This window comes from Barbus barbus, assembly GCF_936440315.1.
Source record: "Barbus barbus genome assembly, chromosome: 31".
Taxonomy (NCBI): Eukaryota; Metazoa; Chordata; class Actinopteri; order Cypriniformes; family Cyprinidae; genus Barbus; species Barbus barbus.
Window position 1 is genome coordinate 14,066,120 of NC_136759.1, and position 22,785 is coordinate 14,088,904.

At 36.6% G+C, this 22,785-nt stretch overlaps 2 protein-coding genes across 4 annotated transcripts; both read right to left on the reverse strand.

Moving 5' to 3' along the window:
* Positions 1-520: 520 nt before the first annotated feature.
* LOC306850956 (carboxypeptidase D-like) lies at positions 521-15,023 on the reverse strand. The gene is made up of 21 exons (XM_079386937.1): positions 14,318-15,023; positions 13,599-13,846; positions 11,174-11,316; positions 10,872-11,041; positions 9,674-10,059; positions 9,398-9,589; positions 8,403-8,570; positions 8,207-8,316; positions 7,981-8,086; positions 7,298-7,440; positions 7,043-7,212; positions 5,924-6,226; positions 5,078-5,273; positions 4,075-4,210; positions 3,814-3,960; positions 3,623-3,718; positions 3,391-3,455; positions 2,511-2,642; positions 2,232-2,417; positions 1,633-1,735; positions 521-1,506 (listed from the first exon to the last, which is right to left on the reverse strand). Exons 1-21 carry the CDS (start codon positions 14,950-14,952, stop codon positions 1,280-1,282), a joined length of 4,062 nt encoding a protein of 1,353 aa, XP_079243063.1. The 5' UTR covers positions 14,953-15,023; the 3' UTR covers positions 521-1,279.
* Positions 15,024-16,611: 1,588 nt separating this feature from the next.
* Positions 16,612-21,952, reverse strand: LOC306851574 (14-3-3 protein epsilon-like). 3 transcript variants are annotated; one of them, XM_079387913.1, is made up of 7 exons: positions 21,740-21,930; positions 19,891-20,090; positions 19,701-19,807; positions 19,363-19,569; positions 18,979-19,115; positions 18,358-18,397; positions 16,622-17,723 (listed from the first exon to the last, which is right to left on the reverse strand). In XM_079387913.1, the coding sequence occupies exons 1-6, from the start codon at positions 21,801-21,803 to the stop codon at positions 18,390-18,392; spliced, it is 723 nt and encodes a 240-aa protein (XP_079244039.1). In that variant the 5' UTR covers positions 21,804-21,930; the 3' UTR covers positions 16,622-17,723; positions 18,358-18,389. The 3 variants fall into 3 exon arrangements, with proteins under 3 accessions (XP_079244038.1, XP_079244039.1, XP_079244040.1); XM_079387914.1 differs by lacking the exon at positions 18,358-18,397 and adding an exon at positions 20,373-20,454 and having other exon boundaries at positions 21,740-21,788; XM_079387912.1 differs by lacking the exon at positions 18,358-18,397 and having other exon boundaries at positions 16,612-17,723; positions 21,740-21,952.
* Between the last annotated feature and the right edge of the window lie 833 nt (positions 21,953-22,785).

Consider the following 22,785-nt stretch of genomic DNA (forward strand, 5'->3'; position numbering starts at 1 on the left):
AGTAGAATGATTCAGAAAATGATTCACTGATTCATAACAGTGACAGAGTGAAGCTGACTGCTCACAGTAAGAAATACTCGCAGGTGTTCTGCTGGTTTCTGATTGCTCAATGTATCACACAATCAAAGCCTCATCCTGTCGTGGAGGAAACATACTGCGGAGCTTTAATGCATTTGAACATTTTATATATATACTATATGTATGTTTTCAAATGATCACAAATGTTTGAAATGTTTTTTGGAAGAGAAGATGTAGGATGCAGACATTGATCAGACACTGATGCCTAAATATACACTAGATGTTTTAATTCGTTTCCTGAATTAAATAACATGTCAACTACATGAATAAAGTTTTGACAACACTGTTTTTTCTGATCTTTTTGGGATGCCTGAGAGCCAAAATCAATGTTTCACTGGATGGATATTAAAACAAAAAAAAAAAAAAAAAAAAAAAAAAAAATATATATATATATATATATATATATATATATATATTTTTTTAAAAAAAATTAACAAAACGGACAACATTTTCAAGAGTGCACATTAAGACAAAAGAATCTAGACTCACTGACTAAACACTATGATGTCCGTGTGAAGTTATTATTGTTTCACCATATCCCTGAATGTCAAAATAACAGAAGAGAAATGGGAAGGCAGTGAATGAGCATGTTTGTCTGCTACGTATCTAATGTGCCACCTTGCTTAATGTAAATATCTACATTTGAGACTGGACGGGTAACTCGGCAAAATGTGAAATATTTGGGCCACTTCGTTGGCTATATGACTGCAAATAACAAGAAACACAGCAGTGTGTTTTTAATAAACTTAAACTCAAAGCCAATGAGGAGACCAGATTCTCAGATGAATTGATTCCTGATTTTGATCCGGGCCCACAGAAAAAAGGGGAGCAAAATTCCATTTACTCTACAAAATCATCATCCTCACAACAGCAGCAACCATGCAACCTCTAATCTAACAAGGCACAGTGTTTCATAATCCTGTTGAGATGGATTCTAGCTGTTCGAGTTCCTTTTTAAAGGGTAGAGGACCGGTATTATAAAGCCCCAGATAACTAAGCAGGCTGGTAGAGAGCAGTGGTTAGTTGCATACACTACGGTGCAAAACGCTCGCCCGATTTCAACAGGGCATTAAAGTGCATCCCACGGTGGTTTTCAGGTTTCAATAGATTGGACAATACTGCTGCTGGACGTTGAGCGCCCTCTACCGGCCCTGCAGGCAGTGTGGACATACTCAGGGGGAGGAGATGGAGCAGTAAGGTCTCAAAGTTTGTTGGTGTAACGCGTATCCTCGTCACTTTCGCTCTCATCTTGAAATTCTTGGCTCAGGAGAGACTTTTTGGAGCCCATAGACATGAGGCGGATCTCGTCATCATAGTCGTCCCGGTGCTGTCGTAGCCGATGGAATCCGTCTTTTTGTCGGTTTGACTTGGCTGAGCAGACGCACCAGATGATGCAGGCTGTCACAACCAAGGCCGTCATTGCAGCAGCTAGGGATTGAATAATGAAAAAGATCAGCCATTGAATATTTGCATATTAATGTAGCATTTAACAAAATGGTTGGTTAGAACTGCCAACACAATCAATATAGAGTACATTAGAGTTGATCTGCTTACCTGCGCTGGCCACAACTAATTCTCTTGGAAGGCCAAATATATCGTTCTCCATGTCAAATTCAATGATAATGGAACTTGCTGCTTCAAACGGTGACACAGATACCTGAAAAGAGGAAGAGTGAAAATTAATAATAATAAAAAAACGCATAGATCTCACTTAATTTTTTAATAAACATAAAATAACATTTAGAACATATTAGACAATTCAATTATCTTTCAAATAAACTATTGATTATTATACTGTATTATACTATTATTGATTAAAGTCAATATTCTGTATATACAGTATATAGAAAAATAAGAAAAAATTTAGTATATTATCTGTATATATATATATATATATATATATATATATATATATATATATATATATATATATATATATATCTGATAGTATATTACTGCATTGTATATTATTGTACAGTTTGATTAAACAAAATATTCTGTATCAAAATAAACCAAAATGAACCAAAAACAAACAAACAAAAATCAAACAAAACAAAAACAAACTTAAACAAAGAAACTAAAATATCAACAAACAAACAAAAATCAAACCAAACCAAAAACAAAACCATATAAACCAAAACAACAAAACTCACCTTCTGGGACTGTTGATGGTAGCCGTCAGCCACCGCTTCAATGTTGTGTAAACCAGGGGCCAGAAAGGCGTGAAAATATCCTCCCTCACTGGTGAAGACTCGAACACCACCATTTAATACTATTATAGCACCCATGATGGGCTTACCGTTCTTATCCTTGACCACTCCACGAACCCCTTTGTGAACCTAGAACAGAGGAACCAGCTTCAGCAAAGGAAGAGCTGAGATACAGCGGAGTGTGATAAACAGAAAGGCAGAGAAAAGGACAACGACACTGACCTCAACCAGCATGCTCAGAAGAGACTTCCTGTTCTCATCCCACAGTTTGGGCAGCATTTCAGCCTGTGGGAACAGGCAGCAGCTGGTGTAGACAGTGATCTCGGGACAGTGACCAAAGTCCACGCTGAAGTCCTACAACATGGAGAGGAAGCAATTAGAGAGAAATTAAAATCAGAAATTATTAGGAGGAATTAAGATTTTATAAATTATTGTGAATTAGTTGGTCACGGCCAAAAATGGGCTTTAGGTCTGTTCTGACTGTGCTACAGATAGCAGTTAAAAAAACAACAACATGCTAAATGCAAAAAAAAAAAAAAAAATTTAGAATAGCAAAACGCTTCCCATATGTTTTAATGTTTTGATATCCAAAGCTGTGTTTCCAAATCAACTTTTGTGTTTTTTTTGCAAAAATTCATCTTGTCACTTGGAAGCTAGCTAAATTAGTCAGAAAGCAACACGGTCAGATTTCAAGATATGTACTTATTTTTTAAATCTGAACAAAACTAGACTACTCATCAATAGTGTGGGATTCTTAAAGATTGCAGCACAAATGTTTTCAACATTAATAATAAAAAAAATTCTTGAGCTCCAAATCAGCATCTCAGAATGATTTCTGAAGGATCATGTAACGCTGAAGACTGGAGCAATGGCTGCTGAAAATGCAGCTTTGCCATCACAGAAATAAATTACATTTTAAATATATTAAAATAGAAAACAGCTATTTTAAATTGTAATAATATTTCACAATATTACTTTTTTTTACTGTATTTTTTAAACTAAATAAATGCAGATTTATGTAAAATAACATTGAAAGATGTAAAATAACATTTTAAAAATCTTAACACGAAAAGTAGTGTATGCAAAATAGTATGTAACCTACCTTCATGCTGCCCATGTGACTGTGCCATTCTGCTGCTCGAAGCACACCATTTGGGATGGTGCCCACTGGAGGGAGACAGTGAGAAAGACAGAAATAATTTATAACATCAACCTAAAAGTCTATAAATAAATTTAACAGAGCAGAGGCAAATTTAACAGAGAATTTTCTTGTTACTGAAAAGATAAACTCTTGTTTTAAAAACTTGAAGTATGAATGGAAGAAATCGGCATACTCTGGCTGTTTGGACATCCAGCATCACCCGAATGCATTTTGGGATGGTTCTTGGCATACACAGTAGCCAAATATCTCAGCGTATCGGCATTTTCAACTGAAATTAAGAAATAAGGAACAAAATAAAAACAAATCAGGACACCATACAATAAATGTGTAATTTCCTAAAGCAGAGGATGAATCAAAACACACCAGATTGAACTGGTTTGTCATATGGGTAGGTGACCAAAACAGAGCCTCCATCCAGAGCCACAGAGAGAGTGAAGCCTCTTTCCTGTATCAGATCCATAACGGCACGTGTCTCTGGCTGAGGTTCTGCAGCACGCTGAGATGCATTACCTACAGAACGACACATACTGTAAATGGTCAGCCATCCTGTGTAGAGCAAGCAGTGGAATGCTAGCATTGACACACGTTAGTGAAATGTGAGGTAAAATTTGAACTCAATCCCACCAAAGAAGTCATTGTCAAGGTCTTTGCCGTGCACATTGGTCTTGCCAGCAGAGGAGGTGCAGTTTTTCTCCTTAGCCAGCTCACGCCCATCTGGGTTGATGCTGGGCAAAATAACAATTCTGGTCTCATTGATGAGCTACAGACAGGAGAGAGACACCACGTGAGAAACATTTTTGAGATTTTTGGCTGCATTTAAAGTAATTTCCTGTGGTATTCAAGGAAACCAATGCTGTTGGCATACACCAGAAATGATTCTGAGTTGTTTGTAAAAGAAAAAAAGGAAATCTATTTAGAATGGGACTTGCAATAAATGTCTATGGTGTAAGTGTTTTGTATGTGTTTTTTGTTCATACTTGCTGTTCATATTGATAATAGAATACATCAGGCATTTGTTTTACAGCTCATATAGTGTAATATACAAGAATATGTAGCTCACACTCAATGAAGAAAAAAACCCTCAATTTTATTCAGATGCCCGAACTAAAAAAAGAAAAAAAAAGCAGTTTGGAGCAGTTGCTGATATTTATATTACCAAAAAGTACAATAAAACTCTGATAGCTTGTCATGTAAATCAATGAGATATTTATAATAGACTACTTAAATGCATAAAAATGCCAGTTGTCACTATATCTGGCAACAATATATCTTTATAATATGATATTTTAAACTTTTTATAATCAAAGCTCTGTAGTTTTTTTTATTGTGGGGTCAAAACATATGATGCGATGCAATGAAATACAATGATTGAGAGATGAACAAATACTGCTCCTCCAAAGTCTGATGGATCATATTTGATATTCACAATTAAACACAATGTATAGATAATCAAGTGAGTTGCTTTAGTCTATTAAGTGTTTGTATCAAAGTATTACTAACAACACAAGTTATTTGTGGGTTTACTTTATAAAAATCAGCAAAGCTTTCTCAGCAAAAAGGCACGTGTACCACGACCTGATAACGTAACCAACATGGGCGTCACTTTTGCACAAGAAAATCAACTCACCCTTGTGATGGCTGCGTTCTTTCCGTAGTTAATACAGAGACTGGCAGCAAACTCCAGAAGCAGCTCTGTACCCACTGGAGCGTTACCATGAATACCTGCCACAAACCGGATCTTGGGCTCAGACGGTTCTTGGACTCTAGGGTTGTTGGAGATCTCCAGAGCCCAGATAGTTCTGAACTCCACACTTTGACCAAGACTTCATAGGAGAGAAAAATAAATATCATGTTACTGCAACAGTTGTGCTGCTTAATAGTTTTGTGGGAACTATGACAGATTTCTTTCAGGATTTTTGATGAAAGTGCTTTTTTGAAATCCTTTTTTTTGTAACAATATAAAAGTCTTTACTTCACTTTTGATCGATTTATTACATCCTTGCTGAATCGATCAAAATACTAATTTCTTAAAAAAGAAAAAAAAAATCTTAATCTTAAATCTGAACAGTACTGCATTTCCTTCTCTGGTAATTTAAACGTGGTGACTTTAAACTTGGTTCAGCACAAGCTATAATTTCCAAAAATAACTTCTGGGAATAAGCTACAGCGAGACAAATAATACAGTTCACACAGTAACTTCATTGTGTACTGAATGCAGAGGTATTAATCTCTGTCATTCCGAAAGATCCTTTGCCCTCCGGGGTTTAGTCACAGAAACACAGGATTCGGTTCAGGCTTGTCTGCAGAGATCAGATAATTTGACTCATAATTTTGTTCATTTTAACAGTGTTCTCTGAGGGAAAGGCATTGCACACGTGTGTGAATAACAGCTCTCCAAAGAACTTCTGTGTTTAAAGTCTCTCATGATCAGTTTGCATACACTGAATCTAATTTGTGTGAGTGAGTGCTGTACCTTTGGAGTGAGGTAATCTCTGGGAAGTTCAGGGTGAGGCCACGCAGGAACTCGGAAACCTCACCGTAGCGTCGATAGCGGAAACTACTCTGGGTGGGAGTGTCCTTGATCAGCTTATCCAGACCAGATTCTCCTGACAGCTGCTTGATGAGGCTCTGGAACTCCTTCACACTGGGATCCAGAACTGGGGTGGTGTCTTCTGTTGTCTGCCCATTGATGTAACTGTGAATCCGGTTCAATGTGAAATTAACAATCTCTACTCCTTCCTTAGGCACGTTGACAAAGGTGCTAACTGAGGAGTAGCTGAAAAGATGGAAGAGAAAGTGTGAGTAATTTCACAGTCTTAACACAAAGAAAAATCTAATAATTATCCATGGTCCTGAATTATTCTTTAAGGCTGTTAAACAAAAAATAAAAATAGATAAGAATTATTATTTTTTTTTTCACATGCATACATCTACACACACACACACACACACACACACACACATATATATACATATACTGCATACACACACAGACACATACACACACACACACACACACATATATATATATAGGCATAAAAGAAAAATCAATAATTTTGACCCATACAATGTATTTTTGGCTATTGCTTCAAATATACCCCAGCGACTTAAGACGTTTTGTGGTCCAGGGTCACATTTATATAATAAATTGTAAAGTAAAATGTTAAAAAAGACAATACAATGATTATTTATTTAAATTACCTGTATATAAAATATATAATAAAAATATAAAATCCATGGTCCTGAATTATTCTTTAGGGTTGTTAAAATAAAAGTAAATAAAAATGATTAAATAAATACAATTAAGAATATATGAATATATAAGAATATATATACTTGAGTCATATATAAAAGGTATACATATTTATATTATAAACTGTAAAATAAAATGCAAAAAAAAAAAAATACTACTAATACAATAATATAATACAATGCTTGTTTAGTTAAATTAACTTTATACCAACATATCCCTAAACCAAAGTTGACCACAACTCATTTAATGCCTCTGTGCGCTTCCGTATGTTTGGAAAAAATATTTTTTTTTGAAAATTAGTTTGGTGCCACTGTTAGTGCAGAAAATTCACAAAAATACCCTTGAGCAGAAGCAGTCAGATGGTATTTTCCTGGGACGAGTAAGCGCCAGTAGTCCCCTGCAACGTTAGATGTGATGGGGTGATTAATCGTGTCCACAGTAATTGTAGCATTGGGGATGCCAGATCCATCTTTGCTGTCGATTACCACTCCTTTTACTCCCCGGTGTACCTGAATGCCCAAAAAAACATATTGTATACAAGGTAAAAAAAAAAAAAAAAAAAAAAAAGCAAAAGAAGCAGCCAGACAGTCTTACCTGATGGATGAACTGTAGAAGTGATCTTCGGTTTTGTTCCCAGTACTTCGGTAGATCTGCTGCTGGTGGATATTTGTAACAGCCCAGTTCAATGGTCACCTCAAAGCAGTTAGTGTTGATGTAGTTCCAGTCCTGCATCCCTCCTGAGGGAAAAGCACATAATGCACTTATATTTACTTCATGGCCTAATGGTTAGAGAATTGGACTCGTAATCGAAAGGTTGCGGGTTCGAGTCCCCGGCCAACAGGGATTGTAGGTGGGGGGAGTGAATGTCCAGCGCTCTCTCCACCCTCAATACCACGACTGAGGTGCCCTTGAGCAAGGCACCGAACCCCCAACTGCTCCCCGGGCGCCGCAGCATAAATGGCTGCCCACTGCTCCGGGTGTGTGTTCACGGTGTGTGTGTGTGTGTGTGCATTTGTTCACTACTCACTGCTGTGTGTGTGCACTTGGATGGGTTAAACGCAGAGCACCAATTTCCAGTATGGGTCACCATACTTGACAATACGTCACAACTTTCTTATTATAGTACTTTTACAATTTATACACTTTTTTTTTCTTTCAGGATATTATTTTGTGATGACAATATTAACAAAAGAAAGTAAGCAGTTTGCAGGTGTCTGTCGATTCAAAGTTTCCTTTTCTAGTTATTCATTCTTTTTTTCCACAAACATCGTGCTCACCGTGGACATTGTACCATTCAGCACCATTGGTGATGCCATCTTTAAAATATTCTTGGTACAAATCCATTCCTTTACAGGAGTGACCGTCATACATTTGAGTGTTTTCCTGAAAAAAAAGGAATAAAAAACAGAGAATGTTTTACTGGCTATTGATTTAGCTTTTAATGATTAAATATACTACTTAACATCATTTGTTACTACAGAAAACAGAAAGCCAGATATTCACCTGTGAGTAAGCCAGAGCCACCATCCTGAATACACCATCATCTGAGGAATTGGTGTATCTGCTAACATTGTCCAGACTGTCATCAAATGGATAATTCACCACCAAAGAGCCTGATAGAGATAATGAGATAGAGAGGTTATCTGTCTGTGTTTAGCATGCTCTCAATCAAACAGAACCTTTATAGATTAGGACATACCTCCATGAAGGTTGGCAGACAACACAAACGGGTAGCTTTTGGCCCAGTTCATAACAGCAAGGGTCTCTGGCTGTCTGGGATCCTTGACAAAGTTGAACCGGTCAGGAAAGTTACGGTTCAGGTCATAGTTGTTACTGTTGTTACGCCCCTGAACACCACTGATATCTCCTGCACAAAAGACAGTGTTTTCCTTACATTATATTCCCACAGTTATAATGTTGCTCCAACACAGACAGACAAAAAAAAAAGAAAAAGTAAATGTGTTAGTATTACTATTGATGATAATACTAATAATAAATACAAATATATTTTTATTATATTATTGTTGTTTATTGTTATTATTATTATCATCAATTTACTTATTATAATATTGGTTCCACACAGAGAGAAATATGAAATAACAATAATTATAACAATAATAATAATAAATGTATTAAAATCATTATTGATATTAAATTAATAATTTATTGTTACATTACTGATATTAATAAAATATTTGATTATGTTTTGAATTACTATTATAATATAATAATATAATATAATATAATATACTATTAATTATAGTAATAGATGTTGGAATTATGTTCTTGTAGTTTTAACGCTGCTCCAACACAGACAGAAAAATAACTTTATTATTATGATTATTATTACAGGATTACTGTGAATACTGATATTAATAATAATAATGCTGCTCCCATGCAATAATTATGTCTGAATTATATTAATAAATACATTTATTATTATTATTATTATTATGGGTGCACCATTACATATACTATTTTAAAGAAATAATAATAATAAATGTATTATTATAGATTACATACATTCCAAACATTCAATACAGTTCGAGGCTAGCTATTTCTGTCACACATGTGATATTATAATATTAGTAAAAAATCATATATTGAACGAAGAGAGACGCATTTAAAAGCAAGCACATCATAATACATAAAATGTGTATAATGAGCTGTTTTTCAGAGTTGGCGAGACCTTACCCTCCTCAGACACTTCATATCCATCCGGGTTCATTGTAGGCATGATGTGGATCCGTGTGGAGTTGATGAGCTGGGTGATCTCAGGGTCAGTGCCATAGTTGCGACAAAGGTACTCGATAAGGTTGAGGAGCAGTTCCCGACCAACCACCTCATTGCCGTGCATGTTACCAATATACTTAAACTCTGGTTCACCTGGTGAGGAATGACGGGATTAGTTCACTTTAAAAGCTGTTTGACTTTTAAAGATGTAAGATCTTTACACATGGTGGAAAGTACCAAACTCGTGGACACCGGGATTGTTGGAGATCTCCATGACCCACAGGGAACGTTCCTGCACAGACTTGCCGATGGAATACAGCCGTGTGATGGAGCGGTACTCAGAGCTGAACTTCTGCAGAAACAGCTCCATGTCGTTGTAGTGGTGATGGCGGAAGTCCTGAGGCTGGACTGTAACCCTGGAGTCCTTCTCTTCATCTGCTGCTTCATTTACACCGGTGCTGCTGCTGCTGTCTGTGCTGCCGCTGTTCACAGAGGTTTCACTGGGGGACTCTGGGATTGAGGGGGTAGTTTGATTCTCATCATTCTCAACTTCAAGGGTGATATTCAGAACAGCTGCTTTTCCCTCAGTCACCTCCACTCCAGCCACGGACATAGGAATGTAGCTGCATGAACGCAAAGATCGACATGAAACACATAGAAGGAAAACTTCAATGTGAAACGTAAGTCTCAGAGCATGTAGTATGGATTGATACACATTTTCTCATTTGATTCCGATTCACAAGCACTTGATTCAAATCTTGCGCTGAATGTTTTTGATTCACTAAAAAGAATCATTAGGGTCATTTCTTTATGAATCTGACTACTTTGACTATGGCATGTTTTTGATTCACTAAAAGAACTGGTTCATAAGAGTCATTTGTTCATGAATTAGACTAGACTGGTCACACTGTATGTTTCGGATTCACAAAAATAAAAAAAAGATTCAGCTCATAGGAGTCTTTTTGTGAATCTGACCATATTGTTCATGCTACACGTTTTTGATTTACTAAAAAGAACCGGTTCATTAGAGTCATTTGTTCAGAAATCAGACTACAGTATATGGTTGTGCTGTATGTTTTTCCAATCACCAAAATAAACAGTTTAGAAGAGTAATTTGTTCTTGAAACTAATTACACTAGTCATGCTGGATGTTTTTTGATACACTAACAAAAAAAACTAAAAATATATACTGGTTGCGATATAATTAATACAGTAATTATATAACATTATTATTAGTATGTAATGGGTAGTGCTGTACAAATAAATTTTCGCCACTTAAAAATGGCATAGAGCAAAAGAATCAAGAATACAATTAATTGGAAATTCAATATTTTTACCCAGCCCTAACCATTTGATGAACGAAAACCAAAGGATTTTCCACAGAATATAGAACCTGTATGTCCAGTTTTCCCTCATAAATATGTACCATACGTACCCCGGAGCTAAAACTGTGATGTTATAGGTGCCGGGCAGCAGCAGGCGATAATAGTCACCAAAGCGTGAAGTGCTCACGTTGAGGTTAATGCCTGCAACCATTATCACAGCATCTGCGAGAGGGGCATCATTCCTGGCTGCTCTGACAAAGCCACGCACGCCGATATGAATCTGAACACACACACACACACACACACACAACAGCACGGTGGAAACTCTGAAAACCAGACCACTCTGACATTCTTCTAGGGCTCATTAAAAACTCTTCATGCATGTCATCGCTTGCACATCAAGTTCTACTACCTTCTCCATGTAGGCCAGCAGGGCATCCCGATTGTTGTCCCACTCTGTTTTGAGTTGAGTTGAGGGTGGGTACTTGCAGCAGCTGAGCTCCATAGTGATTTCCAAACAGCCCCCCTTCAGGTAATTGAAATCCTGCATACCCCCTGCGTGGAAAGTAAGGACAAACTGTGTACCAAAGGCATGGGATGAATTGACATAGTGGGGTTGTCACGGCTTAAACTGTAAGCGTCTGCAAACACGGGGAACATCTTAATACAAAGACTCTTTCAAAAGGTGTAAGCTCAAGAATGTTTGACCAGTTGCTTATGTTACGACAACGTAATAAATGTGGGGTTAGGAAACAGTCCATGTAAGCTAACCTACTCTTATATCTTTTAAAAAATAACTCTAACCCATTTTAAGATTGATTTCAGAGTACAAAGGGCTGACAGATATGGGTTAGGACACGCATTGGTCATGTCGGTCTAAGAACACGATGTAATCCCACTTTTAACGACGCACTCTAAGAAGCCGGGTCTGTTTGTGTTGTAACCCATAAACCCTTTCAGGATCCCTTCAAACAAAACGTCTTTAGCAATATATATTTTAGCTACAAAATAAACCAGTTGGCTAATGCTAGCATGTACATTTCCATTCATAGGTTTAGGGCCGGTATATTTTTTTGATATTTTACTCTTATGCTCACAGAGGATAAGAGTATAATATAATATAATATAATTCACTTTTGAATGGTAGTGTGCATTAGGGCTTAATGTAACCTTATAACCATTTAACCATCAAAATTTAATCAAATTAGCTGAACACCAGATCAACTTATGCCAATACTCAGTTGTGTGTTTGTTCTTCAACACTTGAAAAGATCTTTCAAGTGTTTGAGGCTGAACAGGCTTTGAGGCTGGCAACTTGTTTGCATTGTACAATACTAGTTTCTAAACAGAGAAAACAATACAAAAAGAAGGAAACTTTACAAGGAAGAAACTTGCTCTATGCTCACTATGTTCACATAACTGTTATACAGTTTTGTTAATTAAAACTAAAACTATTAAAACTCTTTTTTTCTCACCGAAACAAAGATGAAATAAAATAAAATTATTTAACAATAATTTTATAATATTTATAATATTAGAAGAAACTTAAGAATTGAATTTCAAACTAAATATTATATTAAATTTGAAACATGCAAAATAAATAAAAAATGTATTTGCAATGAACTGAAATAAAATTAGTTTGAGTTGAATCACTAAAACAAACAAAACAATAATATAAGAAAAATTACATACACATACACACACACACACATGTAAATAAATACTATAATGACATATAATCAATACTAAAATAACTACGCGCTTATGATCTTATAACGTTATAAGGTCAACACACATCATAAAACAAACAACTAAAGATCAGTTGACATTTGCATGGGAATTATGCGCTGAATGGAATTCCACACGTAAAAGGGCGTCATATTTAATTTTGGGATTGATTATGTCATAATTTCTGGCAGTTTACAAGGTCACCGCCACCACATGGTGACTTTCGGTCTTTGGAGCATCAGTGCTCAATATTCAGGAGAAATTAGGAGTTCACGCAGAAGGTTCTCCTTTTGTAAAAGGCAACAAACAATATGCCACAACTTCAGAGAAGTTGAGAAAATCAGGCCCAGTTGCAAAAAGTGAGATTTATTCACCAAGAGACTGGTTGAGCAAGTCATAAGGTACATTGTGAATCTGACCTGCAAGCTTCAAGGCACATTATGGATCAGATTTCTGCTGTTTGACGGTGATGGTTAAGAATACGGACTTCAGAGACTGAGGTTACAAACTGCTAAGAAAAGTAATCAGAGAACACCAGAACAGTAAGCTTACAGTCCAGGTGTTGGATTACTTGAAAGACTATTGTCTTTCTAACTAGTACTGTTTGAGAACATGATGAACATTCCCAAAAAAACAATCTCATTTCCAGCATTCTTCAGTTTTAAATATTCTTAAACTATAATGTGGCTATATCAATATTTGCTGTACATGACTAAATGGTGTTTGTTTACACAGCTCATGATCATCCCTCCCAATAGGAAATCTGTGTGGGTCCTGAGTAAAGAAGGATGTGGGCGGAGCCAAAAAGATGGTTCCACTGAACTGATCGCACTCTATGAGGAACGACCCCCTGCTTGTGCTTTCCAAGGAGCAGGAAACAGAAAAGAAATCATTCAAACCAGCCATTTTTCAAAACCACTGAAGTGATGTTAATCACTCATAAAGCTCCTACAACGAACAAGCACATCGTCAACTCTATGGAAACAAAGAGTTTTAAGCCCTTATGAAAATTTGCATGATTTCTAGAAACTCAGCGGGTGAAATTCAGATAACAGAGGAATAGGCGGAGTTTTAAAGCAAGGTTGAGGGATAAAATGTTGCCAACGAACCTGCCACATCATACCACTTTGCTCCATTTGTGATGCCGTCCTCGAAGGTCTCATTTATGTTTTCCTCACACATCGGCTGCCCGGTTTTCATAACAGGGTTATTCTCTGCATAAACCCGCGCCAAGTATCTGAAGAGAGCATCATCAGGGGATCTGCTATAGGTGCCCTCGTTATCATGGGCTGCAGAGTCATCAAAGGGATAACTGGCCACCACGGTCCCACCATGCAGATTCCCAGAGAGCACAAATCTGGAACAGAAAATCACTAATGTTATGAATATATAGTTTTCTCATTCTAATCTCGTAATAATAATAATCATCATCATCATAAATGGTTATATGATCGTTATTACAGTAACACTTTACAATATAGTTTCATTAGTTAACATTAATTAACAATGAAAAATACTTATACTACATTAATTTGTTTCCAATCAAAAGTTGTATTTGTAAATATGAACTAACAAAGAATGGTTGCATCTTTATTACTAAAGTTAACAAATGTTTTAGTAATGTATCAGAGTTTTGTCATTATAATTATTCAGAAAAAAGAACATTGCAGATATTATTTATAAAATTGTATATTGATAAAGAAAAAAAAACTATTCTTGCAATTATAAAACAAAAATTCTTGCAACCTCTGTGTTTTGGAACATGGTGGCAAGTTCCTAGCTGGTTTAAGATGGTCAATAGCTGGATTCGGTTTGTGAATGCTCTTACTTGTTCTCCAGGATCCACCTCATGACAGCGGCGACTTCAGGCATTTCTTCTGCATTCACCTGTATCTCTTCATATTGGTCTGGGAAACTTCTATTGAGGTCGATGTTTTTAGCATTATTTCGACCCTCATCTTTGCCCATACAATCCCCCTCCGTAGACTTCTCAAACCCATCGGGGTTCATGCTCGGCATGATATAAATATCTGTGCTGTCGACCAGCTCTGTGACCCGGGGCTCCTCTCCGTACTTCTCCAGCAGATACTCCAGCAGGTAGACCAGAACCTGTCGGGACACGGTCTCGTCTCCGTGCATGTTGCCCACGTACTTGAATTTGGGTTTTCCTGGTCCATCAGCAGTGGGGTGCCTGGTGATTCTCATCACCCAAAGCTCCCTGTTTTCAACGGATCTGCCGATGCTGGTCAGATTTGCGATGTTTGCGTATTTCTGGGCGAGACTTTTGAGAAGGCCAGTAAGTTGGTCGTAATTGTAGTATTTGCTGTAAGTCTCTGGCTCCAGCTCTCTCTGCTCGTCTAGAGGAACTGAGTTGATGGAGCTGATAAACACAACGAGCAGAGATAAAACCAAGAGCGAGAGTTTATGCGATGAACACAGATTGCTTCCCCTCTGTGGCGACATGTTTCCGAAGGCACCTTGATGTACACATGAAATCCTAAAATTGTCCGCCTGGAGTCAGGTCCTTTCTTTAGTCTGAGACGTCGGGGTATTTTTAGTCGGAACTTCCTGCTAACGCTTTAACAAAGGGTGGAGTTTATATGACAGCCGGAATTATTTCAAAATAAAAGTCACGACTACAAATTTCTGTCGTTCTGTTGTAATAAGAGCATAATAGGGTCTGTGTTTTAACCACTAACGTTACAGGAGAAATTAGTTGCTGTGTTTTGGAAAATTGTATTTGGTTTTATTGATGACGGTCTATCAAGTGAAACTAATTACCAGTTTGATATGATTGTGACGTTATGACTGTAAATTAAGGGCAATAACTGAATAGCAGATTTTGTGCATGGGCCCCTTTAGACCTCCACTTTTAATTAATAAAAACAAGTTTGAAAAAGAGCAGCTTTGTCATCATTATAGCAGAATAATATAATATATTTCTTCTGGTTCATCTACTGTAATCAAGTCATCTTTATTTATATAGCACTTTTAACAATACAGATTGTGTCAAGCACTTAACAGTATCAAATTGGAGGATAGAGTGTCAGTAATGTATAATAATAAGATTAAACACTCAATTTTCAGTTAAAGGCATTTCATTATTGAATTCAGAGATTTCAAGCCAGAGGCGACAGCGGCAAGGAACCAAAACTCCCTCTGTGACAGAATAGAGAAAAAAACCTTGGGAGAAACCAGGCTCAGTCGGGGGGCCACTTCTCCTCTGGCCAGGATATTATTGATTTAATTAAAATTTTAAATGTATTATATTTCTAACAATAATAGTATTATGCAGTTAGGCATTGTATTATATTTTTAGTTATTTTGTTTTATTGTAATGACAAAAGTTTTGTTTTCAGTGCTAGGATGGTTCATGGATTTAAACAAGTAAAATAATTTTAATTCAAATATTCTCCAGGCACCCTCTTTATAATCAATGAATTTAATATTTTAACCATTAAATTAACATGACATTTCCAGTAATTTCTGGTTTACTGCATAAAGACTGAGTATAATGTTTTATTTAATAACCCATTAAAATATTTTACAGCCTGGCTACATAGAAAAATGTATATTCATTACACAATTTTTTCCAGATTTATAAATCACATTTAATATCCATGTATCCTGATATAGCCAGGTTTTCCAGGACCTTAGGAACAGTGGTTCTTCAAAATTATTGTTGAAGGGGTGAATTAAAATAATGTTTTAAAAAATCTTAAGGCCCCCTGGTTGTGAATCACTGCTACAGAGGGCCCTATTCCACCACAGGGCCCTGGACAAATTCCCTGTTAACCTGCACTTAGATGAGAGTTTACAATTTATCTAAATGAATACACAAATAAATGAATCTAAATGAATACACATCATTTTTTAAATATAATCTAATCTTCAACTGACAGAATCCTTGCAAATACTAAAACCAAACATCTGGGACTGAGAAAGCGTAACATCTGATGGCCCAAATCCTACTTGCCAAGAGCAAATTATATTGATTTCTTCCTACATCATAAAACATTATTTCTTTAACTTAGCAAGGTAAATGCTTCACTGGCAACCATTTTGTTTCATGAAGGAAAAGCACATAAAATGCAGAGATAAAGGAGAAAGGAAAACATTTTGAGTGCAGAAGAAGTGGTTAAATATTTTACTTGAGGCAGTTTTATTTAAGTTAATTGTTAATTCCATGCTGTTTTGTTGTAATACAGATTCTACGTCTGTGGTTCCAGTCAGATATCCAGTAGTACAAACTAGTTTCAAGTTAACAAAGTACAGAAGAAATTATATGCATTATGTAGATTCAGGGGGGAAGAAAAATTTACTATTTCATGTAACTCATGCAGGCTTAAAATCAACTTTATTAGTGCTTTTTTTTTTCTTTTTCTTTTTGAGACAGCCAAATGGAGACCTGCATTTGTCTTAGTTCTAAAAGCAACAAGGCTCCTTCAGTTTTATAGAGCTGCAGCCATCCATCCACCCACCATCATCATCATCAGCCTATGTGAGCAATACAGTATTTGAGCACAACTTACAGTCCAGACCACTGGTAAATGTTACTACATAACTACTTGGTGATGTTAAGCATTTTGCTCCACATGGATATCAAGAAATTTGCTTTGACTTTCTCTGAAAAACTAAATTAACAAACAGAGCACTTTGTTTAGACTTGCCCTTTTAAAGGTTTAATTGTTTTCTTTAACTGCATTTTATAATTGCACTAACACAGAAATATTACAGCTCAAACCACAAATAGTAGACATATCAGTAATAGTAATAAAAGTTAATTTCTGTAATTACATTAAGAAAAACTCAAAATATATCCAGCAACTGATAAAAATGTTGAGAAATAAAGCAAATGAACATTAAAAAAGGAAAAAAGTTGTACCAGGACAGAAAAAAAAAAAAAAAAAAAAAAAAAAAAAACAACATACTCCAAGAAATCTTTAAGTTCTGACCATTCAAAAATCATAATTGAAGTTTGTTTCATGAGTGGTATATTTTATTTCAATTTAAGGGCTAATAAAACAGAATAATATTAAAAATCAATCAAAGGGAGAGAAAACTGGAGGCATCAAGCTGTTGAGTGCCACTCGTAAGGTTGGGCTTGGTGGCTCCCTTTGTGAGTGGGGTCTGGGGAAGGGGAGGGGGGGTGGGGTGGAGTCTCATATTGGCTGTGTTGTCTCATTGGTTTTCGTCCTCCACATCTTGCAGCGCCTCTTTATTCTGTTCCTCACCTGTGCACAGAGAAACAAAGCCATTGTTATAGCATCCTAACACAGTTATGTCCCTTAACGCAATCCGCATGTGATGTGTTGTACATTGTCGCACATCATCATCAAGTTTGCAACCCTTGCAAGATCTGTGCATTACGAGTTTGCCAAATCAAAAGCTATAAAAAGCAAAAATCAAAACCAATAGTGAAGAACAATACATGCCGTGAGAAAAATAAAATTAATTTATCATGTTATACAAGTAGAATATGTAACTTTCAAGCTTAAAAAAAAAAAAACTAAACTAAAATCTGGTTTAAGTCTAATTTGAATGCAGTGTTATCTCATGTGGTCATTTAACTTTCACACACAATTCAATTCTCAAAGCCAAGGACAACACCCTTAGACACCTTTACTGTACATTTCTTAGTAAAACATACCAGAATTTTCCAAATTCTAATCTATTTGTACAACACAGCCATTCCAATTGGACACTGAGGATCTGGCAGTGATCATGCAGAAACGGTTTGTTTCAGACATGCTGCACATATAGCACTCTGGTGGCTACAAAGATCGCAACACAAAGCTTACAAACGGGTGAGTGATGATGCAATTTGTGGACAAAAGGGCAAGAGCTGGAAAAAGTGGCCGCACTTACAAATAAAGTTTGAGGGCAATTAACATTTTCCTTTAGGAATCTAAATAGTGGGAATGAAAAAAGGCAAGATGGGTTAAGTTGGACGGCATGAGTCTGGACACATTACAAGATGACATGAAATGTAGTTTAGAAAAATTATACAGCTGGTTTTGCTCAGAAATGCCATGATGTGCACTAGGGTCAGTATGTACTTTTGAAATAGAGCCATTAAAAACAAATACAGTCTTACTTTTGGGGTATGAATGAAATTTTCAGATTGAATACACTACAGTAGATCTATAAAATATTTATGCTTAATTAAACAATAACATTAAAGCCACATTATATTGAGAAAATGATTTAATTTCAGGTGGATGCATTTGAAAAGTAGGCATCTCTGCTTGCATATTTCCACTGCCAATGTAGCCAGAGCCCTCTATTTTAACACTTTTAAAGGCAGATATTAGAGATGGTTGGAAACTATGCCTCACAAGTCCTAAATCGGGACACTCTGAAACAATCGCTCTAAAAATAGCTTTGGTTTGTGGAGGAGCTTTTGAGGATGTCACCTTCATGTACCAATGGGTTTCAAAAGACATGTTTGTCAGGCTTAGCATCTGAAACTGCGATGATCCGTCTTACCGTCTCCCTGCATATCTGAAGTCCATAGTGTCAGGTTATCACGTAACAATTGCATGATGAGTGTGGAGTCCTTATAGCTTTCTTCACTCAATGTGTCCAGTTCAGCAATAGCATCGTCAAATGCCGCTTTTGCCAACCTAAAATCAACAGCCAGGTACATAAACTATTAAGTTTCAGCATACAAGTGAACAGGAATGCACTGCATTAAATACCATCTCAGTCTGACAAGTAACCAAACACTTATAAAAAGCTTGTTATAATTAACAGATACCATATTCATACAAATGAAATGTAAGAATATGATAGACATTCACAAAACTGTAACTGTCTGTTGTACTTCATGCTAAGTAATTTGTAAACCCCCAAAACACAAAGAAAACAAACCTGCATGCACGGTCGGGAGAGTTGAGGATTTCATAGTAGAATACAGAGAAGTTAAGAGCCAGACCCAAGCGAATGGGGTGTGTAGGCTGAAGGTCTGTCATTGCAATATCACTAGCAGCTTTGTAAGCAACCAAACTGTTTTCTGCAGCCTCCTTCCTGTCATTTCCTGTTGCAAACTCTGCGAGATACCTGTGGTAATCACCCTTCCTGATGCATCAAAGGGAGAAAAGGTCCGTTTAAAACATGTATAAAAGCCGTGACCTCATTATGTCACACACGATTCATCCTTAGATTCACTAAAAAAAATAATAAAAAAAAAATACTCATGGCTTTCATACATTTTGTAGTAGAAGACCTTGGACTCTCCTGAATTTGCAGCTGGGATTAGGTGCTTGTCCAATACATCAAGGATGTCATTGCAGATTGATTTCAATTCATTCTCAACCTGGACATGAAAATTCAAAGTTTAAAAGCATAAAACGAATCATTCTAGTTACGTGAATGAACCTTTGTTAGAACATGCCTTACCGTTTGTCTATATTCCCGAATCATTTTCAATTTGTCCTCTCCACCCTTATTCTCCTCTTTCTGCTCGATACTACTGATTATCCTCCAGGATGCTCTTCTTGCCCCAATAACGTTCTTGTAGGCCACCGAGAGCAGGTTTCTCTCTTCAACCGTTAGCTCCACATCCATCCCAGCCACCTTCTTCATGGAGTCGACCATTTCTGGAAACATTTAAAATGAGCGTGATGGATATTTTGCTGACTGGATTTACTTACAACAGAATACAAGACGCAACCATAGCTTAAATATACAATTTTCACTCAGTCAGAAAGTACAGTTGGGATCCAGAAGTAAAAATCCCATTCATTTTCTTCACAGGTAACTTATAAACTCTGGTTGTTAATTGATGGTACATGCTTTTGTTGAAGCCATCAGCCAGAATAAATATATTTTGCAAATAATTGTGTTTATCAGCAGAATTTCAGGTGGAAAAACTACATTACCCATAATTCTGCAGAGAAATCTTCACCAATCACAAGCAAAAACCAAAAGAACTCTTAAGTGACCGCCCACTCATACAAAGACCTGCAAATACAGCAAACTACTTAAATTTGCATGCATAATATGCATTTTATGCAATAAACTTAAAACATACTGGTTCTAGATACAAGTAAATCAACATCTTTATATTTCTGCATTGTTTTAATTCTACTGTCACTCACAAAGCTTCATGGGATTGTAGTTCTTTCCCTCATTAGAGCTAGTGTGTCTCATACCATGTGTCTGACTCGCAAATACGTTTCTACTTCAAACCAAAGTTTGTAATGTTGTGATTCACCTCATAACTGGTTGGTTTGATTCATGGCTTCCTATGAGAAAAATACTTCTGAAACTGAGACCACTGAAAAAGTAGGTGACCACTGTTGCACTCCATGGGGTATGTATTATTTATTTACTCAAATAAGAGAGGTTAAACATTAACAACCTTACATTCATTTGCATTCACCTTGGGTTGCCAGTATACGATCACAAAACACTGTGGGTATCCTGTTAAACATCATTCTTGCACACTACATACTTGCAAGTGTTGAGTGAAAACCCTAGATACCTAACATAGGTTAATGGGTGACTAAACTAGACAATAAATTACCAACAAGGCACAATCATAGCTGCTGGTTTAGGATATCGTTAAAATCTTGAATACCACAAGCGAGCCACTTCTCCACAGTCTGAAATGAAATCTCACTGCAAAGCTACAGCATCTCAGCTTACTAAGCATTACTTGCTTTGCGTTACTGTACAACGGCTGCGTCTCAAAACCTAGCGAGTTACCTGGCTAGATAGCATTTTTGGGTATCATAATACGCAAAAATGCTGTCTAAGTAGGCAGCTCAAAAGGGTTTGAGACACTGCCACGCTCTCTCGTAATGTGCTGCGGGGGTAAACGTAGAAAAGGGAGGACCTCATGCAGAAATAACTCTTTATTATGGTTAATTGGGTCGATTAAGACATGTGTTAACTAATGTTTGAGCCGTTCTTCGCCTACATGAGGCTTGAAGACCGCAGCCACCCCCTCCGCCATGGCTAGCAACAGCTTGCCTCACCCACTAACTCTCCGCCATTTTGTCTCCTCAATAAACGTCTCCATCTTCATATGCCATTCTGTAGTTACCCCAATATCACATCGACAGAATTAACGGACTGCACAAATAAACGAAACAACGTTTTAAAAAAGTAAACGGAGATCGGGTTGCAATTCACAAGGTATAACCGCGAATTAAGCCAGCTAACCCGATCGTCAGTTAACTTAGCCTGCATGAGCACTCGCTTTGTAAAAATAACGTTCCCGTTACCTCTCAGTGTCTCTTACCATCATATCTCTCCGCCTGCTCGGCGAGTTTGGCTTGGTACACCAAATCCTCCCGGTCACCCATGTTGGACAGCGCGCGGCAAGCGTGTTTTGTGAGATTGGGAGTAAAGGAGGAGTGTGAGTTCACCGGCAGGCCCCTAAGCGAGCAACAGCTGCGACTTGAATGGTGGAGTAAAGATGGCGTTACACCTTCATCCGGGACCTTTCACGCAGAGCATCTCCACACACTCCCTCTCTCCCACACGAATGCTGGATTTTTAACCCTCTTCATTTGAACAGAGAATGAATGCTGCTATGTGTCTCTTGCTCCTTTTGTGTAACCCAAACATTGTGTATTACTGGCAGCGATATTCTGTAGAAAAAAATCACTGGAAACATTTGAAATTAAAGGGATAGTTCATTAAAAAAGAACATTGTCATCATTTACTCACCCTTACGCGGTTCTATTCTGTGAGAAATATGTTTAAAGAAGAAAGTATAGACCCAAATGCAATACCTTTTGAATGAACACATTAGAACACAGTTGTTTTGAATTTAGCAAAACGTTCAACTGAAATAACTCAGTTGTAAATTCTGTTATTTACTCTTCATTTATCAGCATAAAAGAAGATTTTCTGAGCAATGTCCTTGTTTCTTGTCCATACAAAAGTCAATGGAAAATATTCTGAAGAATAAAAATAAATAAATACCAACATTCTTCAAAATATTTTCTTTCGTGCTCCACAGAAGTCAGTCGATCATAGCTTTCAAACAAAATAACATAATAAATGATTACACTTGATTGCTTCAATCGAACATATTAAAAATAAAATATTTTTGTAATTTGGGTCTAGACTTTGTTTAAACAAATATTTCTAACAATTACACAACATAAAAATTAAATTGTGTGCTGTTTCAGTTTTAATAACAATAAAGTAATTGTGAAATGGTAATGATATCACTTTCTGATAACAAATTTGCAACCAGATTGTCTTATTAAAATGAATAACTCTGGACATTATATAAAAGAAAGTGATGTAAGGGAAAACTTGTACTATAATAGAATA

Coding starts and splice junctions, on each gene's coding strand:
- LOC306850956 (XM_079386937.1), bottom strand. CDS start 14,952: ATGTCGCCACAGAGGGGAAGCAATCTGTGTTCATCGCATAAACTCTCG. Junction 11,042..11,173: donor TGCTGGCCTACATGGAGAAG/GTAGTAGAACTT, acceptor GTGTGTGTTCAG/ATTCATATCGGCGTGCGTGG. Junction 7,213..7,297: donor TTCTACAGTTCATCCATCAG/GTAAGACTGTCT, acceptor TTGGGCATTCAG/GTACACCGGGGAGTAAAAGG.
- LOC306851574 (XM_079387912.1), bottom strand. CDS start 21,803: ATGGGTGACCGGGAGGATTTGGTGTACCAAGCCAAACTCGCCGAGCAG. Junction 20,091..21,739: donor GCAGGCGGAGAGATATGATG/GTAAGAGACACT, acceptor AAATGTTTCCAG/AAATGGTCGACTCCATGAAG. Junction 19,116..19,362: donor TCTCCCGACCGTGCATGCAG/GTTTGTTTTCTT, acceptor TGTTGATTTTAG/GTTGGCAAAAGCGGCATTTG.